Source organism: Musca autumnalis, unplaced genomic scaffold (genome assembly GCF_047663935.1).
Source record: "Musca autumnalis isolate F117 unplaced genomic scaffold, ASM4766393v1 scaffold_4, whole genome shotgun sequence".
NCBI classification, from domain to species: domain Eukaryota; kingdom Metazoa; phylum Arthropoda; class Insecta; order Diptera; family Muscidae; genus Musca; species Musca autumnalis.
Window position 1 is genome coordinate 84,731,913 of NW_027411977.1, and position 20,761 is coordinate 84,752,673.

The following is a 20,761-nucleotide window of genomic DNA, read 5'->3' on the forward strand; positions in this document are numbered from 1 at the left end:
ATTTATCAACTGGTAATTTGTGGTTTCTCTAGGGACATTTATTCACATAACGAGAAGTTTGTATTCTGAATTCAATAAAGTAATACCTTCTAACGAACGGGTAAATGCAATGTTTATATTATTAAATGATTCTAAAATAATAATTGAAATATTATTAACTAAGAAGACATCATGGTTTTTGCTAACAAAGAGCAGTATGAATTTGGAATGGAATTAGACGATGGTGTCATGGGTCTAATTCCTTATGGTTTTCACAGTGATTCTGAAAGCTCTGATGATAAACTTCCTAAACGCAGGAAGACATTATATGCTGAAGATTCTACATGGTTTGCAGACAAAAACAGAAGATGCAGGGAGTTGGGGCAGATATACTTGGGAAGACAAAACAGGACACTATTTGGGATTACAATGTAGCTAAGAAACTGCGCACATTAACGGAATTAATCATGAAATTTAATTGAAGGAAAAGGTCATAAAGCAAAAATACAAGGTCGTAAGTACAACGTGTCATGTTTTATATTAAATATTAGCCGAACCGGTCCATGTTGCTGGCCCTTAAAACAGCTTTATGTTACCTTTTCTTATGTCAATTATATTTTTTTGCATCGCAAATTAGTTGGGATATGCAAGTGACTATCAAGTAAGAACGTCGTTAAATTCGGCCAGGCCGAACTTGTTATACCCTTCACCATGAGTTGTATTGAGTTTTACTTCAATTAGTTTCGTTTCGTTTATGAAGTAGACTAAATACCAAATTTCAGCAATTTCGGTAAAATAATATGGCTAACCTTCAAAATACCGAAATTCGGGAGGCACCGTTATATGAAGGCGTGGACCTATATAGACAAATTTATGGGTGAAAGTTTTATACCCCAAACGAGGAATAAATACCAAATTTCAGCCATTTCGGAGGAATATTGAGGCCACACCTTCAAAATACCGAACATCAGGAGTTACCGTTCTATGGGGCTATATCAAAACGTGGACCGATATACACCTTTTTCAATACCAAACGTCCTAGAAACTTCTATACCAAATCACGAAGATCTATCTTAAAAATTGGAAGCTGTATCCTAATTTCAAAAGACGGACAGACGGTCATGGTTATACCGACTTAGAATTTTACACTGATCAAGAATACCTATAATTTATAGGGTCTTCGCTGAATATATCGATATGTTCCAACTGAATGACAAATTTAATTATACCCTCCATATTATGGTGGAGTGTATAAAAATCTTCAGAAATGTTGGTGTCGATATGCAATTTTAACATACCGCCAAATAACTGATGAATTTGAGGCATGCCGACTGTGTCCACTTTTATATAATGTATCTTATATACCTGATAAAACTATAGCTATCGGTATGTTGCCTTCTAATCTAAACAATTGCTTTCCAATAAGACCAAAGCTTCGTTATGCATAACATCTGGTATTTCCATTGATTTGTAGCATATTTAAGAAAGTGGGAGTGGTCGTGTTTTATTGCTAAGATATGTACCCAGGAATGGGGAAACGGAATCGTTCGTAAGATTTATATATACCGCATTTAAAAAATAGGGCACAGGTGTAACCCGCTCCTCCGAAATTCAACAAAATAGATAGCCTACTTCAACCAAAAGACATCCCTGTGCATAATCTGAAAATTAAATGGAATGAGTACTTAGGGTCGGAGATTCAACAACCGTTGCCTCGCAAATAATTTTTCATAACTTTTGCAAAAAAGCGTTTTTTTTAAATAGGGCCTGCCCCCGCCCCTTCCGAGATTCAAAAAATATATAGCCTATTTTCACCTCGGTTGTTTCTTGTATATTCTCTGAAACCTTCTTTTTTGAGTCTTTTTGAGAGATTGTCTTTTATATGTAAGATTTCACCCAAAAGTTTTGGTCCATTAAACCCGCTAATAATTACATCATCACCATGTTAAATTGCAAGCTTCTTCTTTGTCTTAAATTCAATTCATTCTTAAAATTTCGCGCTGATCGGATTATTACTGCGATCTACAGAATTGTGGGTTTGGTTCATTTCACACCTTTCATCATAACCAACATCTAATGGGGTCACTTCTGGTTGGAACCCGACCTCTCCACAAAGTTTCGTGACGATCGGCCCAAAATTGCGGCCTGGAGTGTTATTTAAATTGTTAATGGATGGACATAGCTAGATCGCTTTATCTCGTCAAGATAGGAAAAAATGGCATGGGGAGGGGGTCTACGACGAATACTTCGCGATGATACACGAATATTGGACAAAACAAACTTATAATACCCTTTCCACATTGTTTTGTAAAGTATAAATATTTTATTTTAAAAACGTCAGTAAATTGTAGGAAAAGGTCGTAAGTCCCTACAAAAACACAAAACTGTACAAGGAAAAGGTCGTAAGTCCAAAGACATCCAATTATCTCCCAAACGCGACGGAACTTTATCAAACAAAGTACAGGTGTTGAAGCGGAATAAATAAACGAAGAATACTGCCTTTACCACCATAATAAAATCTTTAATACAGAAAGCGCTGGAATGTTTTTTCTTCCTCCTGAAAAATTTATTGAGAGGGACTTACGACCTTTTCCGACGGAGCAGACGATATTTAAAAATTTCCTTAAATGGTGAGGTTCAACGGTCCATCAGCCATCAAAAACTCAAACATATAAGTCTCAATAAGCGGGAGAATTCTACTTAACCATTTTTTTAACTGTTATAATTAGATCGGTTTAGGATAAAGTCAGGGAACATGGACGAAAAATCCGACAAAGTCCGCAAAAGAAAAGAAAGGTTACAGACGAAATCTTTTGATAAATTTAAAATTCTCCTCGGTTTGACAATGGACCGGTTTGACACACGGACACTCCTTCATACACCTATCGCAGTAAATTTTGTATTGTATTCTCCACATTTTTCTCAAATGTTCCAAAAACTCCGTCCAATTATGGTTTTGGATCTGGTCAGTCAGTGGAATATTTAGACCGGAAACTTCCATAACTTCGTCCCTAAAGCTCTTGACGGTATATTTACATGATATTATATTGCATGCATATTAATTTAGTCGCCGAAAAGTCGCTACATTTCCCTTCGGCAAGTAAGTACATATACACAATATAATTTATTTATTACTTTATTTGGAAGTTCAAGACATCTTATTCACTTTTTTATGTGCACCCATATTCTTATAAAATATATTTTTTTATTTTTTTGCATGTTATTGGAGCGGTTTGTGAAGTCCTCCTGCACAAGTGAGGGGCTGTAACATGTGTTTAACCCGAATATTAACAAAATTTTTAACATGCTTTAATTTATTTCTTTTAAACAAAAGCTGAGCCAAAGGATTGTTAAAATGCAATATAAAATGTTTTTTTGTGGTAAGTTAACAGCATGGCACCAAAAGAGACTTGAAATTCCCTATTACTAACAGAGCACGCCATTTGCTATTTCATTGAATTTTTTCTTTAGAAAACCTAAATTAACCTTTTTTATTTTATTTTTTTCTTGTTCACAGCGTCTCCATCGGGCGGTGCTACAGCTTCTGCATTCGAACCACCACGTGGTGGTATACTAAAATCGAAATCAAGTGTTATCGGTGGCATTGGCTTGATGCCCACCGATCTCACGAATGAATTGAAAAATCGTCTCAAATCTTCACAAAATTTACGCAAATCGGCTACGACAAGTGATGCGGTACGCGAACTCCACCAGCCGCCGACCGCATTACCACCATCGACAAGTTTAGCATCATCAGCTAATCAACACGACGATACGGTTAGTTTAGTTCGTAATCTCACGAATTTGGGTAAACCTCCACAGTTGAGGGATCCCATGAAAACGGAACCGGATATTGCATCGGCTTCGGAGGGCGAAAGTTCAGGTGGTCGTGAAGTTTCGGAAATTATTAAAAATAGCGCTGTGGCACGTCGTCGTAAATTCAATGAAGGGTAAGTAAATAGGCCGAAAGCCTATTGTGGACTGATTACCAAAAGAGAAAGCTTTTCATTTGTTTCGAAATCGAAACAAAGAAAAAGAAATTCCATTTACTTTAAGACTAGTATTAGAACTGCAGTTAGGTATTGAAAATTTAAAAAAAAAATAAACGAATTCAAATTCAAACACAAATTGCCAACATTTTAACGCTGTTTGTTTGATGCAAATTGTATATACGTACATACATACATGCCTACATTTGTTTGTAATGTTTATTAAATGGTATGCAATTTTTTCTCTAATATTAAGACACAAAACTAAAAAAATGTAGATATTAAGCTTTATTTTTGTACTAATATTTGTAAAATCAAATGCCATTTTAAACAATAGCCTAAAGCTAAATTAAATAATTTGTCTACGTGTTGAGGTTATTGGTCTGTTCCAGAATTGCAAGAATTTACTAATTTTTGTTATTTTTGTTGATAACATAAAGAAACAAGTAAAAATTATCAGTCGGCTTTGCCAACAGAGATATATCCTCAGCCTGTGTGGATTGAAAATTTTTCAAAATGTTGGGCGTATAAACCGACAAAAGTATGAATAGGATTAAACTCAAAAATTTGCGGGGATATCGATAGTGTGACGACGTGTTTTCACTTTGAAGCTGGGGTAGGTTCAGCGGGGGCCAGGGTCGTCACAAGAATTTATTTTTGATTTGGGAACAACAAGGAGAGAGAAGCACACTGTTTGTCTTAAAACGTTATAAACAGTTTATTTAATAAAAACACTTAACACTACACTACACTACACATAATCCAATCCTCATTATATTAATCTATGACGAAGTTTTGTGTGACCGTTGTATTAGAATGATAAAAGCAGGAAGATCGATGAGGGATGATGATATATGATTGATGGGGAAATCGACGAACGAAGATGTGGTTGGTGAACGGTGAATAGCTCGTAGCGGTGACGGTTTGACAATGCTGCGGCTCGAATAATATCGACGAATATGGTGGCAGCGGCTTGACAATTCGGCGGCCCGATGAATATCGACGAATGATGTGGCAGCGGCTTGATAATGCGGCGGCCCGATGAAGATCGACGAAGGATGTGGCAGCGGCTTGGCAATGCGGCAGCCCGATGAATATCGACGAAAAAGGTGGCAGCGGCTTGACCAGACGGCGGCCGGTTAAGTATCCACGTCCAGTGTAGTATTTCGTCCGCACAGATAGAGAATAGTGTGTATTGCTACACATAAAACATAATCCAATTCTCAGGACAATACACGACAAACAAAGTAGTTGTGGAAATTGTATTGAAATGCCTGGATCAGGAAGATCGATGAGGAATACGGGGTTGAACGTTGGACGACTCGTAGTGGCTGTGGCTTGACAGTGCGGCGGCCCGATGAATATCGACGAATGATGTTGGCGGCGTCTTGACAATGCGGCGGCCCGAAGAATATCGACGAATAATGGTGGAAGCGGCTTGACAATGCGGCAGCCCGATGAATATCGACGAAGTATGGTGGCAGCGGCTTGGCAATGCGGCGGCCCGAAGAATATCGACGAATAATGGTGGCAGCGGCTTGACAGTGCGGCGGCCCGATGAATATCGACGAATGATGTTGGCGGCGTCTTGACAATGCGACGGCCCGAAGAATATCGACGAATAATGGTGGCAGCGGCTTGACAATGCGGCGACCCGATGAATATCGACGAATAATGGCGGCAGCGGCTTGACAATGCGCCAGCCCGATGAATATCGACGAATAATGGTGGCAGCGGCTTGACAATGCGGCGGCCCGATGAATATCGACCAATAATGGTGGCAGCGGCTTGACAATGCGGCAGCCCGATGAATATCGACGAAGAATGGTGGCAGCGGCTTGGCAATGCGGCGACAGCGGCTTGACAAGATGACGGCCCGATGAGTACCCACGTTCAGTCTAGTATTCCGTCCACACAGCTAGAGAATAGTGTATATTGCTATACACCCACCCGTCGCCGTAGTACAGTAGCGTCAACACAGCTAGAGAATAGTGTATATTGCTATACACCCACCCGTCGCCGTGGTTCAGTCGCGTCGCACAGCTAGAGAATAGTGTGTATTGCTACACACCCACCCGTCGCCGTAGTACAGTAGCGTCAACACAGCTAGAGAATAGTGTATATTGCTATACACCCACCCGTCGCCGTGGTTCAGTCGCACAGCTAGAGAATAGTGTGCATTTCTACACACCCACCCGTCGCCGTGGTTCAGTCCCAAGTTGGGACTCCCAACTATGAGCCAAGGAATATTGTTTAGAATACTTCGACTCAATTCAACCAAGGTTGCGCGCCGTTTCTTCTAACCAACCACCTTACCTCGACAATCGTCAACAGACGACTGCCCCGAGTATGTGAAAGGCACCTCCTTTTATACGATTTCGCCAGATCAACTGTCAATCTACGACGATCACTTGAACTGTCACCACATGCCAGGAACATACAAACATCACTCCAGTACCACTATGTACCGCTAGGGGCTCTGCTTAATTTACATCCATATTTAATTTATATCTTTCCCACTAGGGGGGTTTGTGCTGACCGTTAAATTTAAATAAATAATTTTATAATATGAATAACTTAAATTAATTTACATACGCGAACATAACAATTTAAGATTCATGATAATTCTATGTAATGGATCATATGATAAATAGTGTAAATTATGATGAAGATTAAATAATGAACCCCAAAAACGAACTATGTGACTTTTGGGCGTTACAATAGATAGGGCTTTTTATCACACTAGCCTACGAAAAACATAATATAGCTGTAAACAGGGCCACTAGGAAAACCTTCGGTAAAATGTCCAACGGATACTCGAACCAAACAAAAACGTTGGATTGGCCCAAATTTGAACATAAACTAAGTTTCGACAATATTTAGAGATCCAAAGTTGCTACGTCTATGAGAAATCGCGCGTACCATTTTAGCGAATATTTTCGAACTTTTGTGGGGGAGGTACCGGAAGGAGTGGACTTATAAGCAGCACCTTCGGATTTCATCTAATATTCGAAGAAATATTACAATATCCAAAGTGCGGACGAATGCAGTATTCGGTTCGAGCTCTTCAGCCACTAGGTACCTGAAGAAGTGGACCGATATGGCTTATCTTCCAACATATCCGTTCGAGAGTTATCTTGCGCTCCAACCACTACACACGGTGTCATAGGGCTTTTTTGTACCTTTCAGGCTATTTTCTCAGGAAGTATGGACTTGCCCCTGATGAAACTTATACCGTCGTTGAATACAGGTTGCTACAACAAAAATCAAAGCGATTCGAGAGCAGATCCTAAACTGAACTTTTTCGAAATTTTGTGTGGGTGGTACCCGAAAGAGTGGACCGATTGAGTCCACATTGGAACCTCATCTAAGTCTGGTATGAAATTGTATATACCCTCGTTAGCATAAATGCTGAGGGTATAACAATTGTTATCGTAATAAAAATTATAGCTTTTTACAGGTTCTGGAACAGAGCATATCGACACCTCCAAATAATAGCATGCTAAGTCTAAAAAGTGAGTTTTGCAGGAGAAGCTCTCAAAGTTTAGACATTTTTTTGAACTTCAGTACTATGCTAAGTCAATATTTGTTTATAACTTCTGTTCGGATTGACCGATCATTACCAAAATTAGACGGAATTTAAGTTAAAGGACGTTCGACACCTCCAAATAATAGTTTGCTAATTCTGAAAAGCGAGTTTTGCAGGACAAGCTCTAAAAGTTTGGAAATTTCTTTGACCTTCCGTACTATGCTAAGTCCCGGTCCACACTAGCGTGAATTTCATTAAAAAAGTTCATAAAATTAGGTGTTCTTAAATCGAATTCCCCACTACAGCAATTTTGTGATTTTACTCTACTATGGAGATCGATCTAGAGACGCATAATTTCATGCAATTTTTTCAATGAAATCACTTTAGTGTGGACCGGGACTAAGTAAATATTTGTTTATAACTTCTGTTCGGATTGTCCGATCTTTACCAAAATTTGGCAGAATTTAAGTTAAAGGACGTTAAATATAAAAATGTAAAGAACTTGAAAACAAGCTAAGTCGACTTAGCATACTATTGCTTGGAGGCGTCGATATGTTTTTAGACAGCACTAAAAGCAAACTTACGAAGTATTCATATTTATTACGCCTTAACTCAGAAATGTGAGATATGCTGAATATTTTCTTCCCCGGATCTAAATATACTCATCGACTATTTAAAAAACCTTCAAAGGAAGTTTTCACATCCTAGATTTTGTGGTGCAGTAAATTTCATCGTTGAAGACGGTTCACAAAAATGTATTTAAAATGCGGTTATGCTTTAATCGGCAACTAATTTCATGTGATTTACAATTGTATTCACTGACCTGACATTTAAACTACACACTTCCTTTTTATTTCAACCCTACACAGCGGAAGTGACCCTAATATAACTTTCAAAATTCCAGCAAGGCAAATGAATAAGATAGTGAGTGGCATCGACATATTTGAATATGTTATGTCAACAAGTTTTCTTATGTTGATGGGGAAATTACAACAATAAAATTTGACTACAAAGGGGTTTGAGTTTTACTATTCAAACAGCTGACACGGTACCACTACCTTAGATATTTACCATGCTTCCATATTCTGACACCGCTGCGTGATAGAAGACTAAAAATAAAAAGGTACGGCGTTTTTCCCATGGGGTCCCCAAAGACCTGAGGCCTTGATGTGAAAAGGGAACATTTTGACAGGCGCATATCTTTTAAACCGTTAAGAATTCAGATTCACTCGTGGAACAAAGTTGTAGCACTCGTCTTAAAGAATAATAATTGTGAACACATAAAATCCATTCAAGCTTATATTCAAGTTGAAAATCGTCAAGGTCAAATTTAGGTTATAATTTTTTCTCAGATTTTGGTCTACAGATATCAAACCGATCAAAATTGAAGCAAACAACCAAATACAAAAATGTACCTTAGATCTCAATAAACAACTTCCTAGAACATAACAACTCTGTAGAAACGGTTCTTAGTGGCCATTCTCCTTATTTCTCATTTTGTGCTCCATAGATACTAAAGAGGAGTACACACTATCATTCAAAACTGACACTCAACGCACTTTTAGGACAATTTTCTGGCATATAAAAACGATTGATTAGCTAAAAATGCATGAAATACTAAATTATTATTCTTCAGCCAATACCAAATTGTACCAAATAAAGTACCCAGTACAAAATTTAGTACCATTAAGTACATTTCGTACGCTTATAGTTCCAATTTCCAGAACCACCACATCTCAGTTGTTCTCACCAGTCCAGCCTTTTCAATCAAATCAAATTGTAGTACTTTTTATACCCTCCACCATAGTATGGAGTGTATATTAAGTTTGTCATTCTGTTTGTAACACATCGAACTATTCTTTTGCGACCCTATAAAGTATATATATTCTTGATCAGGATAAAATTCTAAGACGATCTAACCATGTCCGTCTGTCCGTCTGTCTGTCCGTCTGTCCGTCTGTTGTAATCACTCTAGCGTCCGCAATAATTGAGATAGAGTGCTGAAAATTTGCACGCGATGGTCTTTTTTCCATAGGCAGGTCAAGTTCGAAGATGGGCTATATCGGTCCACTCTTTGGTATAGCCCCCATATAACGGTACCTCCGGATTTGAGGTATTTTGACGTTCTTCGCCACATTTGCTGACCGAATTAGCTATAATTTGGCACTTAGGATTACTAGTGATCAACAAACTTATATCCCAAAGGATATGGGCGTAGGTCCATGTTTTGGTATAGTCCCCATATAACGGTACCTCCCGATTTTCGGTATTTTGAGAATTTTAGCCACAATTTTTAACCGAACTATCTGCAATTTGACATTTGAGTTTGTCAGTGGTCATGAAACATTTCCACGAAACATCGTCAACATAGGTTCATGTTTTGGCATAGCCCCCATATATCGGTACCTCCCGATTTTCGGTATTTTGAGAATTTTAGCTACTATTTTTAACCGAACTAGCTGTAATTTGCCATTTGAGGTTCTCAGTGGTCATGAAATATCTCCACCAAACATCGTCAACATAGGTCCATGTTTTGGTATAGCCCCCTTATAACGGTACCTCCCGATTTTCGGTATTTTGAACATTTTAGTTACAATTTTTAACCGAACTAGCTGTAATTTGCTATTTGAGGTTCTCAGTGGTCATGAAACATCCCCACCAAACATCGTCAACATAGGTCCATGTTTTGGTATAGCCCCCATATAACGGTTTCTCCCGATTTTCGGTATTTTGAGAATTTTAGCTGCAATTTTTAACCGAACTAGCTGTAATGATCGGTATTTTGAGAATTTTAGCTACAATTTTGTCTATTCAAAAATAAAGGTCAATACAGGTCCACGTTTTGCTATATCCCCCCATATAACTGTACCTCCCGATTTTCGGGAATTTTCAGTGGTCACGAAATTTCTTCACGAAAATTCGTCAACATAGGTCCATTTTTGAGGGTCTACATTGTTTTGATGAAACTACCCTCAATTTGACTCTTGAAGTTCGTTGCAGCTATAAAACTTTTCCGCCAAAAAATTTAAAGATAGGTTGACTCTTTGATATAGCCCCGTAGGTGGTACCTTTCATCTAGCTGAACACATTTGTTTAGATTAGATTAGATAACACTGTGCAACAAAATGGAGGTAAAAGTCTGGTGCATGGAAAATTCCTCTTGGGGAAGAAAGGCCTTGGTGAGTATATTATGGACCCCGAAGGACAGATCCGCCGTGAGTCGAACTTCCGCGTTAAGGCGTGATGAAATTTTTGTTAGAGACCCTGCGGGCCATCAGAATTAAGCTTTATATCTTTGTTCACTGTTGCTTAAGTGCTCTACTATAATGCTAATTCATGATGGCTTACAGGGTCTCTTGCAAAAACTTCATCACGCTATAACGCGGAAGTTCGACTCACGGCGCATCTGTCCTTCGGGGTTTTTAATATACACACACCAAGGGCTTTCATCTCCAAAAGGAATTATCTCTGCCCCAACATTTGTGTTCACAGTGTAATTTAAGCAATAGTGGGAGGCAGTAGGAGTCTATCCATTGTCGAAAAGTTGTTCCACCTAAAATTGTAAAAGGACCCTAATTATTCCATTTTAATAAGGACTATTTTATGGTGGAGGGTATAAAAAGTTCGGCCGGCCGAACTTAACTACTTTTTACTTGTTATACGCTTATAGCTTCTTTTTATACCCTCAGCATTTATGCTAACAAGGGTATATACACTTTCATATGGGCAAAATGTGCCTTATCGAAATAATGGTTTTAGACCCCAAGTATGTTTGGACTAAATCCGTTTCTGGCTGGCTGGTGCACACTATAACTCTCGAACGGATCAACTGATTCGGTCCAAAATTTGGATTTCGTAATATTTTGTCCAAACTTTATTTACGTTCGAAAATTGATTACTCCTTTCGGTACCACCCCCACAAAAGTTCGAAAATATTCCGAAATTTTGTGCGCACGATAACTTTTGAAGGGACTATGCAATTTGGTCCATACTTTGCACATCGTGAAATTTCTACCAGACTTAGATGAGGTTGCAATATGGATTCAAGCGGTTCACTCCTTCTAGTACTTCCCACATACTTACCTACTTAGCTGGCCCATTACAGAACATTTGTTCCATAGACCGAACTAAGAAAAGATCTCCATTTCTCTCTGTTTTTCGCTTCGCCTTTTCATTTCTTCATCCACTTGTATGCTCCATCGAAGCTTAGCTCGTGGTTCATACGACGTCGATATTCACCATCAACGCAAATCGGCCCGTAGATCTTTCGAAGAATTTTCCTTTCAAACACACCAAGCACTGGCTTATCTGTTTGCCCAATACCCATGCTTCGGAGTAATACATTAGCACGAGTAGTATCAGCGTTTTGTATAGTGTTATTTTTGTTTGACGAGATGTGGCTTTGTTTTTAAATTGCTTACTTAAACCATAGTAGCATACAATTCTTCTTCTTATTTCACAACTGATGTTGTTTGTTGTGTTTATGGCAGTGCCAAGGTAGACGAAGTCTATAACTACCTCAAAATTATAGGTACCAACTTCCACAGTTGGTCCGAGCTCTATGGACGCTTTGCGCGTCGGCACCATCAATTTGGTATTTTCGCCGTTTACCGCCAGACCCACTTTTGCAGGTTTTGCTTCGACCTGCCTAAAGGTATCAGTTACTTCCTTTACTGATCGTCCCATGATGTCTATGTCATCAGCATAAGCAAGTAACATGTGGCTATTGGTGTAAATTGTGCCATTTCTTTTGACATTTGCATCTCGTATTACCTTTTCCAACAAAATGTTGAATAGGTCACACGAAAGGCTGTGTCCTTGTCTGAGGTTCTTTCCAATTTTAACTGAGGACCTCGTGTCAGTTAAAGTCATTTTACAAAGCCGGATGAGCTTTGCGGGTATACCAAATTCAGACATGGCTTGAAATACCTTTGAACGCAGCGGGCTCTCGAAGCCTGCTTTATAATCGACAAAAAGGTGGTAGGTGTCGATCTGCATCTCTTGGGTCTTCTCCAGGATTTGCCGCAGGGTAAATATCTGGTCAATGGTGGACTTGCCAGGTCTAAAGCCACATTGGTATGGTCCAATTATTTCGTTGACCATTGGCTTTAGTCGTTCGCACAATATCCCTGACACTATCTTATAGGCAATAGGGAGAAGACTTATGCAACTATAGTTGGAGCATATAGTCTTATCTCCTTTCTTGTGGACGGGACACTGGATGCACAGGTTCCAATCGTCGGGCACGCGATCTTTCTGCCAGATGGTGCTAACTAGCTAATGCATACACATTATCAGCGCGTCGCCTCCGGTTTTAAACAGCTAGGCTGGTAAGACATCGGCTCCTGCTGCTTTATTATTCCTCAGCCGGTTGATTGCTGTTTTTACTTCATCTTGGCCGGGCGGTATACATTATATACCATCTTCTGGGATTGGATCTGTGGTATCATCATCTTCGCTACTATTGGATACCAGCAGATTGGAAAAATGTTCCTTCCATATCCTGAGCACGCTATCTGTATCTGTTACCAGATTACCTTGCTGGTCTCTACAGGAGGATGTGCCTATACCAAAGCCATATGCTTGATGTTTTACTCTTTGGTAGAATTTTCGGACTTCATTATGGCTCCTATACATTTCGATTTTTTTCACACTCCCGCTTTTCCATTTCTCTCTTTTTCTTGCGGAAAAGACGTTTCTCTTCTCTCCTTTTCTTCCGATATATCTCTCGTGCGCTACGCGTTGCTACTGATTGTAAGGTAGCTCTATATGCCGCATTTTTCGCTTCGGTAGCAGCACGACACTCCTGGTCATACCATGAATTCCTTTGTGGAGGTCTCTGGTATCCAAGTATGGATTTTGCGGCTGTTTGCATGGTGTGGGCAATATTTTGCCATTGTGTTGTTATGTTATCGGGACAAGGAGTGCACTTATTAAGCAATTGGACTAGTTGAGTGGAATATGCTGTGGCTATCTGTTGTGTTTGCAGCCTATCGATGCCCAACTTCCACGTTGTGTCTGTTCGTGCTTTATTTGCAACGTTTAGACGGGTACGTACCTTTGCTGCAACAAGGTAGTGGTCCGAATCAATGTTTGCGCCTAGAAACGATCGTACATCTAACACGCTCGATGAATGTCTTCCATCTATTACAACATGATCAATTTTATTACTTGTTCTTTGATCTGGAGACAGCCAGGTGCCCTTATGAATATCGAGATGATGGAATCTGGTACTGCTAACTACCATGTTTTTTGCAGCTGCAAAGTCTATCAGCCTCATACCATTGTCAGATGTTTCACTGTGGAGATTGAAATTCCCGAATGTTGGCCAAATATATTCTCCTTTCCAATTTTGACATTAAAATCGCCTAGAATAATTTTAATGTCATGGGCTCGTAAAATATATCTTTGGTCTGTTTATCCTTTTCTTCAGTGGGAGCATGAGCGCAAATAAAGCTGATGTTGAAGAATTTAGTTTTTATTCGAATTGCAGCAAGTCATTCATTCAATGGGGTGAAGCTGGATACCAGATGTCTCCGACTAACTACGAATCCGCAACCAAACTCATGCTTTACGTCATGGCAGCTATAATACAGTGCGTCAGCTTTAGGTGTTGTTGTCACGCCTTTCCCAATCCATCGTATTTCCTGTATGGCAATAATGTCGGCCTTGTACTTTTCAAGTACGTCTGCCAATGCGAAGACTGCACCTTCTCTATAAAGAGTGCGAACATTCCAAGTGCAGATTCGCAGATCATGGTCCTTAAAACGTTTGCGGGGTTCGTCAACTTTAGAGGAATTTGTTTTTCTTTTCTTTCGTTTTTTCATAGTAGGCTGTTTTTTCCTAGGGGAGGGTTACTAACCGACGCCCAAACCCAAGGATTTAACGTTTTTATGGGTGAACGCGCGGCACATGTTAGCTCACTACCTTTAACGGGTGTTAAAGGCAGTTCCCCAGGTGACACCACGGGGAGGTCAGTGTCCACTTGGAATGAAAGAGGGACCAAGATAAATCCTGGGCTTTGCCATGTTAAAACCGGTCAGGACCGTTGCTTGGTATCTTCCATCCCCTATTATTGATTATTATTATAATTTTTATTTATTAAAGAATGTATCTTGTTGAAATAAATCGTATTATGTATATTAATCACCAAAACTTAAGATTGTATACAAGTAAATGAACAAAAATTGGCTGACAATGTGAATGCTATAGCATTCACGTCATTTTGCATCGGAATGCTATAGCATTTACGTTCGCGAACGTGTTAAACAAGGCGGTGTCACCAAATTTGTCACTCTTCCATGTGCGATGTGTGACATTCTGAACGAAAATGTCTGGCAATGTGCCTTGGTACAAGTTAATGTTCATTATATCGTCCATGAAGACAACTTCGCTTACCTTGTCGCTCAACTTATCGTGCACGAGCTTTGTGACATTTGTGTGAAAATGTCGTCGATGATCGCAAAGGGCCAAGTAAACCGCCAAGTCAACAATCTATGGGCAAACTCGAAAATCGATCACAAGATAATCGTTTTTTCCTTCAGACAAAAGTCGATTACGATTTTCAGACTTTTGGCTGCAAAAAGTCGATTAATCGATTATTGGATAGTCGACTTACCTATCCCTAGTTCGCTAATCAACGTTCCTTTTCCATCGCAGTTGACAGTCCAGGATTGTATTTACCCAGCAAACCAATCGTACCGACTTCGTAACGAAATCGGAACAAAATGTCGGACGTATCGTCCGAAATCGTAACGATATCTTAACGAAAGTTGTATGAAGTGGTTGACATAATTTCGGAACAAAATGTCGCAGCGACATCGGAACGATTTCGGTCCGATTTCGTAACGAAATCTGAAGAAAATCCTTAAGAAATTCGGAAAGGAAATTTCTATCCGACATTCGTTCCGAAATCTAAACGAAATCGGTACAAAATCTGAATTATTTCCTCTCCGAAAAATCGTTTAGAAATCGGAACGAAATCTGAACGACTTTGCTTCCGAAATTGTTCAGACGTGTCGGACATCAGACATTTGGTTTGCTGGGTAGCTTCTGGTAGCACAAAATTGCCGAACTTACACTTTCTAGTGAACAGAACCACGTCTGTTTTCGTTGGATTAACTCCAAGACCATTTTCTGTGGTCCACCGAGTCAGCTTTGATAAGACACTACGCTTAATTTCCGACCCTGTAGAAAGGATCATCTGCATAGGCGAGAACTTTAGTGTCCTGATTGACCAATTCCATTAGTAAGTTTTGGATTATTGACTTAAAATTCTTTTAAATTCTTCTTCACATAAATATAAAGACTATATAAATAATATATTTCTAAATGTAAATTGTTTAAAATGGCATTGATTACTAAACAAACAAATTAAACTAACAAACAGACCCATCCTGCAATGCTTGATATTAAAAAAAAATGACAAACTCAATAACAGCTATCTGTGTTAATTGTAGTTAGAATAACATTAACCCCAAAACCACGAAAAAGAAAACCATGAAATTTTAATTAAATGTGTTTTTTTCTTCAAATCTTCAAAGACTGGTCTCGATATACACTTTCATAATTTGTAGTAACTAAAATTAACAATTAAAAAAAAAGTAACAAAAAATCATGTTTTTGCTAACAAAACTTGAGCACATTTATAAAAGAGAACAACATAAATATTAATGTAAAACTAATATTAGAAATTAAGCACATTTTCATAAATATTGCCGCCTGTTTTTTTTAACAATAAAATTTATTTCATTGCACAAATACCTCACATAACAAAAGAAAAGAAAAAAACAACACACAACAGCACTAAAAAAATATTAAACACAAATTGATACATTTGAAGTTGAAGTAAAAGAAAAATAAACTCTATTTCAAATTATTAAACAAAATTTATTTTTTCAAAATTCCTATTACAACAAAATGAATCCATATCCCCATACCTTTGAAATCCGTTCCTCAATTCCGTTTCCAACTTCCGAATGATGCAAACGAAAACAAATCCAAACAACAGCTTAAATCTTGCTATGAAATATCATCCCCTGCCACCACCGATAAATACAAATGTTTGGCCTTCATATAAATATCAGCAGCAACAACAACATCAACCACAATCCTATCATCATCAGCAGCAACAACAACAATATCCTTATTATCAACAACAGCAGCCACAGCATCAACAACAACCACAACCCCTGCAGCAGCAACAACAACAACCGCAACACTCCTTTATAAAATATCAAAAATATTGAAAGGAATGAAAATCCGTTTTATTTTCTATAACAAAAAGACGTTTTAAAGAAAAAAAACTATTTTTAATTAATTCAAATATTTTGAAAAACAAAAACTGAAATAAAAACAAAGAATGTTGTGTTGTACAATTTTACTTAAGCTTTATGTTGACTTTCTCTTTTAACTTTTTTTCTGAAATTAATTACTAATTAACTTATAACAACAACAAAACTTTATTGTATATTTATATTGCAAAAAATCATAACAAAAAATAAAATATTTATTAAATTTAAATGTATTTTTGGGTAATTTTTCCAAAATAAATAAATCATTGCTAAAAAAACACAAAATTTACTTGGAATTTTTGAAATATACGAAGTTAATAAAAAAGAACAACTTTTGGATTTTGTTTTAATCTACAATTTTTGTGTTTTATTTCATATTAACCTTGTCGTTCAATGTCATCTATTTGTTGTAAATATATTGTGTTTAACTAAAAATCCATATTCATCACTAAAATAAAATAATGTAAATGTATGGTGTCACAGTGTAGCGCCTAAACGTATGCCATATTTTTTAAATCGAATCTATCAGCTTAGTTCCAAACCAATAATTGAACGAAATGAACCTGCATACAATCCACAAACAAATGTACGACAGAGTTACCACTTTTGTGCTTATGTTCTTCACTCTAGTGTGGACCGGGACAAAGCAAGCAAGGAGCTGATTTAGTTTCGGCCTTAATGCAAACTACTTTTAAAAGGTTTTACTAGCAACGTGTTATTTATGTTGTCAGTTCCATAGAATATCTGTCAAACGAATGCACGATGTCAAAATTTCGTGCAGATGTTTATAATAGGCCTAGAAACTAATCTGCCTAATTTGCTTGATATTGGTTCATATATAGATGTAGCTCTTATATATATGTTCGCCCGATTTCGAGTAATTGATGGACCAAGTACGAAAATTCTGTCCAAATATGATGATATTTTGAATATGTGGTGAAATTCGGACTGGAAATAAGTTTGCCAATTTTTTTTTTTTGAAATAGGTTCAGATTTGGATATACAGTGTTGGTCACATAATTAGCACACCCCACTACTAACATTTATTTTGCCTAAAAAGACCTTCAAAAGTAGTTGTATTTAATAAAGTATTTGTATTAATATATTCTCGGAAGTATGCTTAAAGAATAAAACGCAATACAGAAACAGAAACATAAATGCCAATTTGAATAACCTCCAAAAATATAAAAAATGTCCTAAATTCACTGGACACGTAATTAGCACACCTTAAAAGAATCACTAATATTGTGAATAGTTTCAATATGTTCGTCCATATTCAGTTTTAAATCCCTTTCGTTTGGGAATAAGTTCCAGTCTGCTAATTATACTCCCCACCAGTCTCCGAAATTTCAGTGTCAGAAGAGAATTATATGGGGTACACCTTGGATCCCAAGGGCTGATGGAAATTTCAGATTTTCAGTGTTTTTCTCGATTTTTTCACATGTAAACAAATTCATTGATGCAAGTAGTTCATAGAAACATCAAATAAAACATCATATTCTTGTTCATCTTTGTAAATTTGGGAATAGTGGGATGTACCCACCAGCAGAGTGCATCTGTAAAGTCCGTTTGACACAAAAATTTTCATTAAAAACCCGTAATATGATGCTTTGAGCTATTGATTTTATAAATACTTATCCATCTGGACTGAATTTTACCGATATGTCGTGATGTATGCCACGATAAACCTATGTTCATCTCTATGGGACTTACGCAAATTTTAATAATTTTCTAAAAATAAGGCAAATGGGAGATAGTCTAGTGAGACCGCAAGATAATATGTTTCCCGGAGCTTAAAACAATTAAATTTAAGATCAATAATCCAGAAAACATTTATCTTGAATAATATATGTTACTTTCATGGATTTTAACAAATTTCAGCAAACCTCAAAATCCTTTATTGTTAGTGCTTTGTTGACAGTTTTGTAGTGATAGGTCTTTGGTGTTATTCAGACGTGTAATTTTGAATAACAAATGGTGTTATAAGTTGATCCTTCTTCACATAAGGGTGCATTTAATTGATCTTCTTTCTATAAACCCCTTCCAAATCGAAAATTTTCTTAAATGAATCATCGGCCTTAAACACTTTTTTAAAAGTTTTTACACTTTATATTTAAATTTCGGTAATCGGTTAATAATTCCAATAATTTCAGATCGAATTGTACATTTGTTTTTAAAGTTTTGGCGACTTTCTGACGTTTACGTGTACATTACGAAAAATGGTCCGCTATTGGGATATATTTTGAGATTCCGGGATGATAAATTATTTTTCTTTCAAAAAATGATTTGTTGAATACGTTTTGAATATGAATTAACTTTAATATAAATTAATTTTTGTATAGTAACTGAATTAAATTAAAAAATCTTAGGGTGTGCTAATAATATGTCCCCTTGATAATTTGGGCGTCTTCACAAAACTTTTATTTTAAAAAAACCACTGATAATACTATTCACTTATATCATTAAATCTGTTAAATACATTATAGAAAAGGATTTTGTTTACGAAAACATTTCAATTTGCCCTACCAAAATTCTTAGCTGACTGAAATCATTTTGCCCCAAGGGGGTGTGCTAATTCTGTGACCAACACTGTAGCTCCCATATATTGTCGCCCGATTTGAGATATTTGGTGCAACAAACACGCAATTGCTGTCCCATTTCGATGAAATTTGGAACGTGTGACAAGATTCGGTCTAGAAATATGTTTGCCAAATTATATTGAAATCGGTTCAAATTTGGATATAGCCCCCATATATATTTTCGCACGATTTGAAGTATTTGGTGCAACAAACACGCAAATTCTGTCCAATTTCGATGAAATTTAAAATGTGTGACAGAATTAGGTCTAGAAAAAAGTATGCCAAATTATATCGAAATCGGTTCAGATTTGGTTATAGCTCCCACATATATTTTCACCCGATTTTAGGTATTTCGTGCAGCAATCACGCTATATATGTTCAATTGTGATGAAATTTAAAGTGTCTGACAGAATCTAGAAAACATTATTGAGATATCATATTGAAATCGGTTCAGATTTGGATATATCGTTCATAAATTTTCTCTGTCGAAGTTAATTGTTTTCTCATTTTTAGTTGGTTGATACCGAACTTCCTTGAGAACATAGTTTGTATATTTTCTTTTGACGAATTGGCCGAAACAGAGGCGGCATGAATCAAGAGCTTGGTATTGTTGCCGTGTTCATAGGAGACTTCCGAAGCAAGTTTTCTTCCTTAACTATAATCCACATTAGGGCGCCCTCTCTTCTTTGTATCATTACCTAGCGTAAATACTGTGTCGCTAGCTAACCATAAGCTTTCAAATTGTAATACACGATTTTTCTACCTTCAATTTTTTATCCATTTTTGGTTAAGGCGTGCACAAATGTTATAAACTTATTTTTTAACTCCCGTCACGAAGTTGTCTTTGACACCTCGATTAAATTTTGCAGAAATCCAGTCTATAACGTGTTTAGGTTTTCGCAGATTTTCCAACCAAAAATTAAAAATATCTAAATTTTTAAGTTTTACGAAATCTGGAAATTGATAATTTTTTTATTCGTAAGTATACGCAGATACATATTTTTACGAGAAAACATCCCGACACAGAAAGTTCTACTCCAAAGAACACATGGACGATACCACAGACTACTTCAAAAACATTACTTACTGACACAACAAATTATTGACCACATCTATTATTACATTTACATTTTTAATAATAATCTTAATTTACATACTATTACCCGTATTTTCCATTTTTAAAAAATATATAATATCAACAGATTGGCGCCGAAATACTTAAATTGTTTAATTTCGACTGAATGTCAGAAATAAACGGAATGAAAATTATGACATCTTTGGCAGCTTGGCATGTCGCCGGGGGCCGTTGCCAGATTGTAATTTGTTTGGTTTTGGAGGTTTGAAAGTGTTAAGAATATAATTCCGTTATTATTTTATTTCAATCACTGTCTT

The 20,761-nt window shown here is 37.1% G+C and overlaps 1 protein-coding gene across 39 annotated transcripts in view; it reads left to right on the top strand.

Moving 5' to 3' along the window:
• Svil (Supervillin) overlaps positions 1 to 20,761 on the top strand; it is a 1,126,087-nt gene that overhangs the window by 778,571 nt on the left and 326,755 nt on the right. For 38 of the 39 annotated variants that reach the window (XM_073980363.1, XM_073980344.1, XM_073980341.1 and 35 more), the window contains one exon: positions 3,497 to 3,929. In XM_073980363.1, coding sequence (XP_073836464.1) covers positions 3,497 to 3,929 — 433 coding nt within the window. Of the gene's footprint in view, positions 1 to 3,241; positions 3,360 to 3,496; positions 3,930 to 20,761 lie in introns of those variants that run through there. The other variant, XM_073980372.1, reaches the window with a different exon arrangement.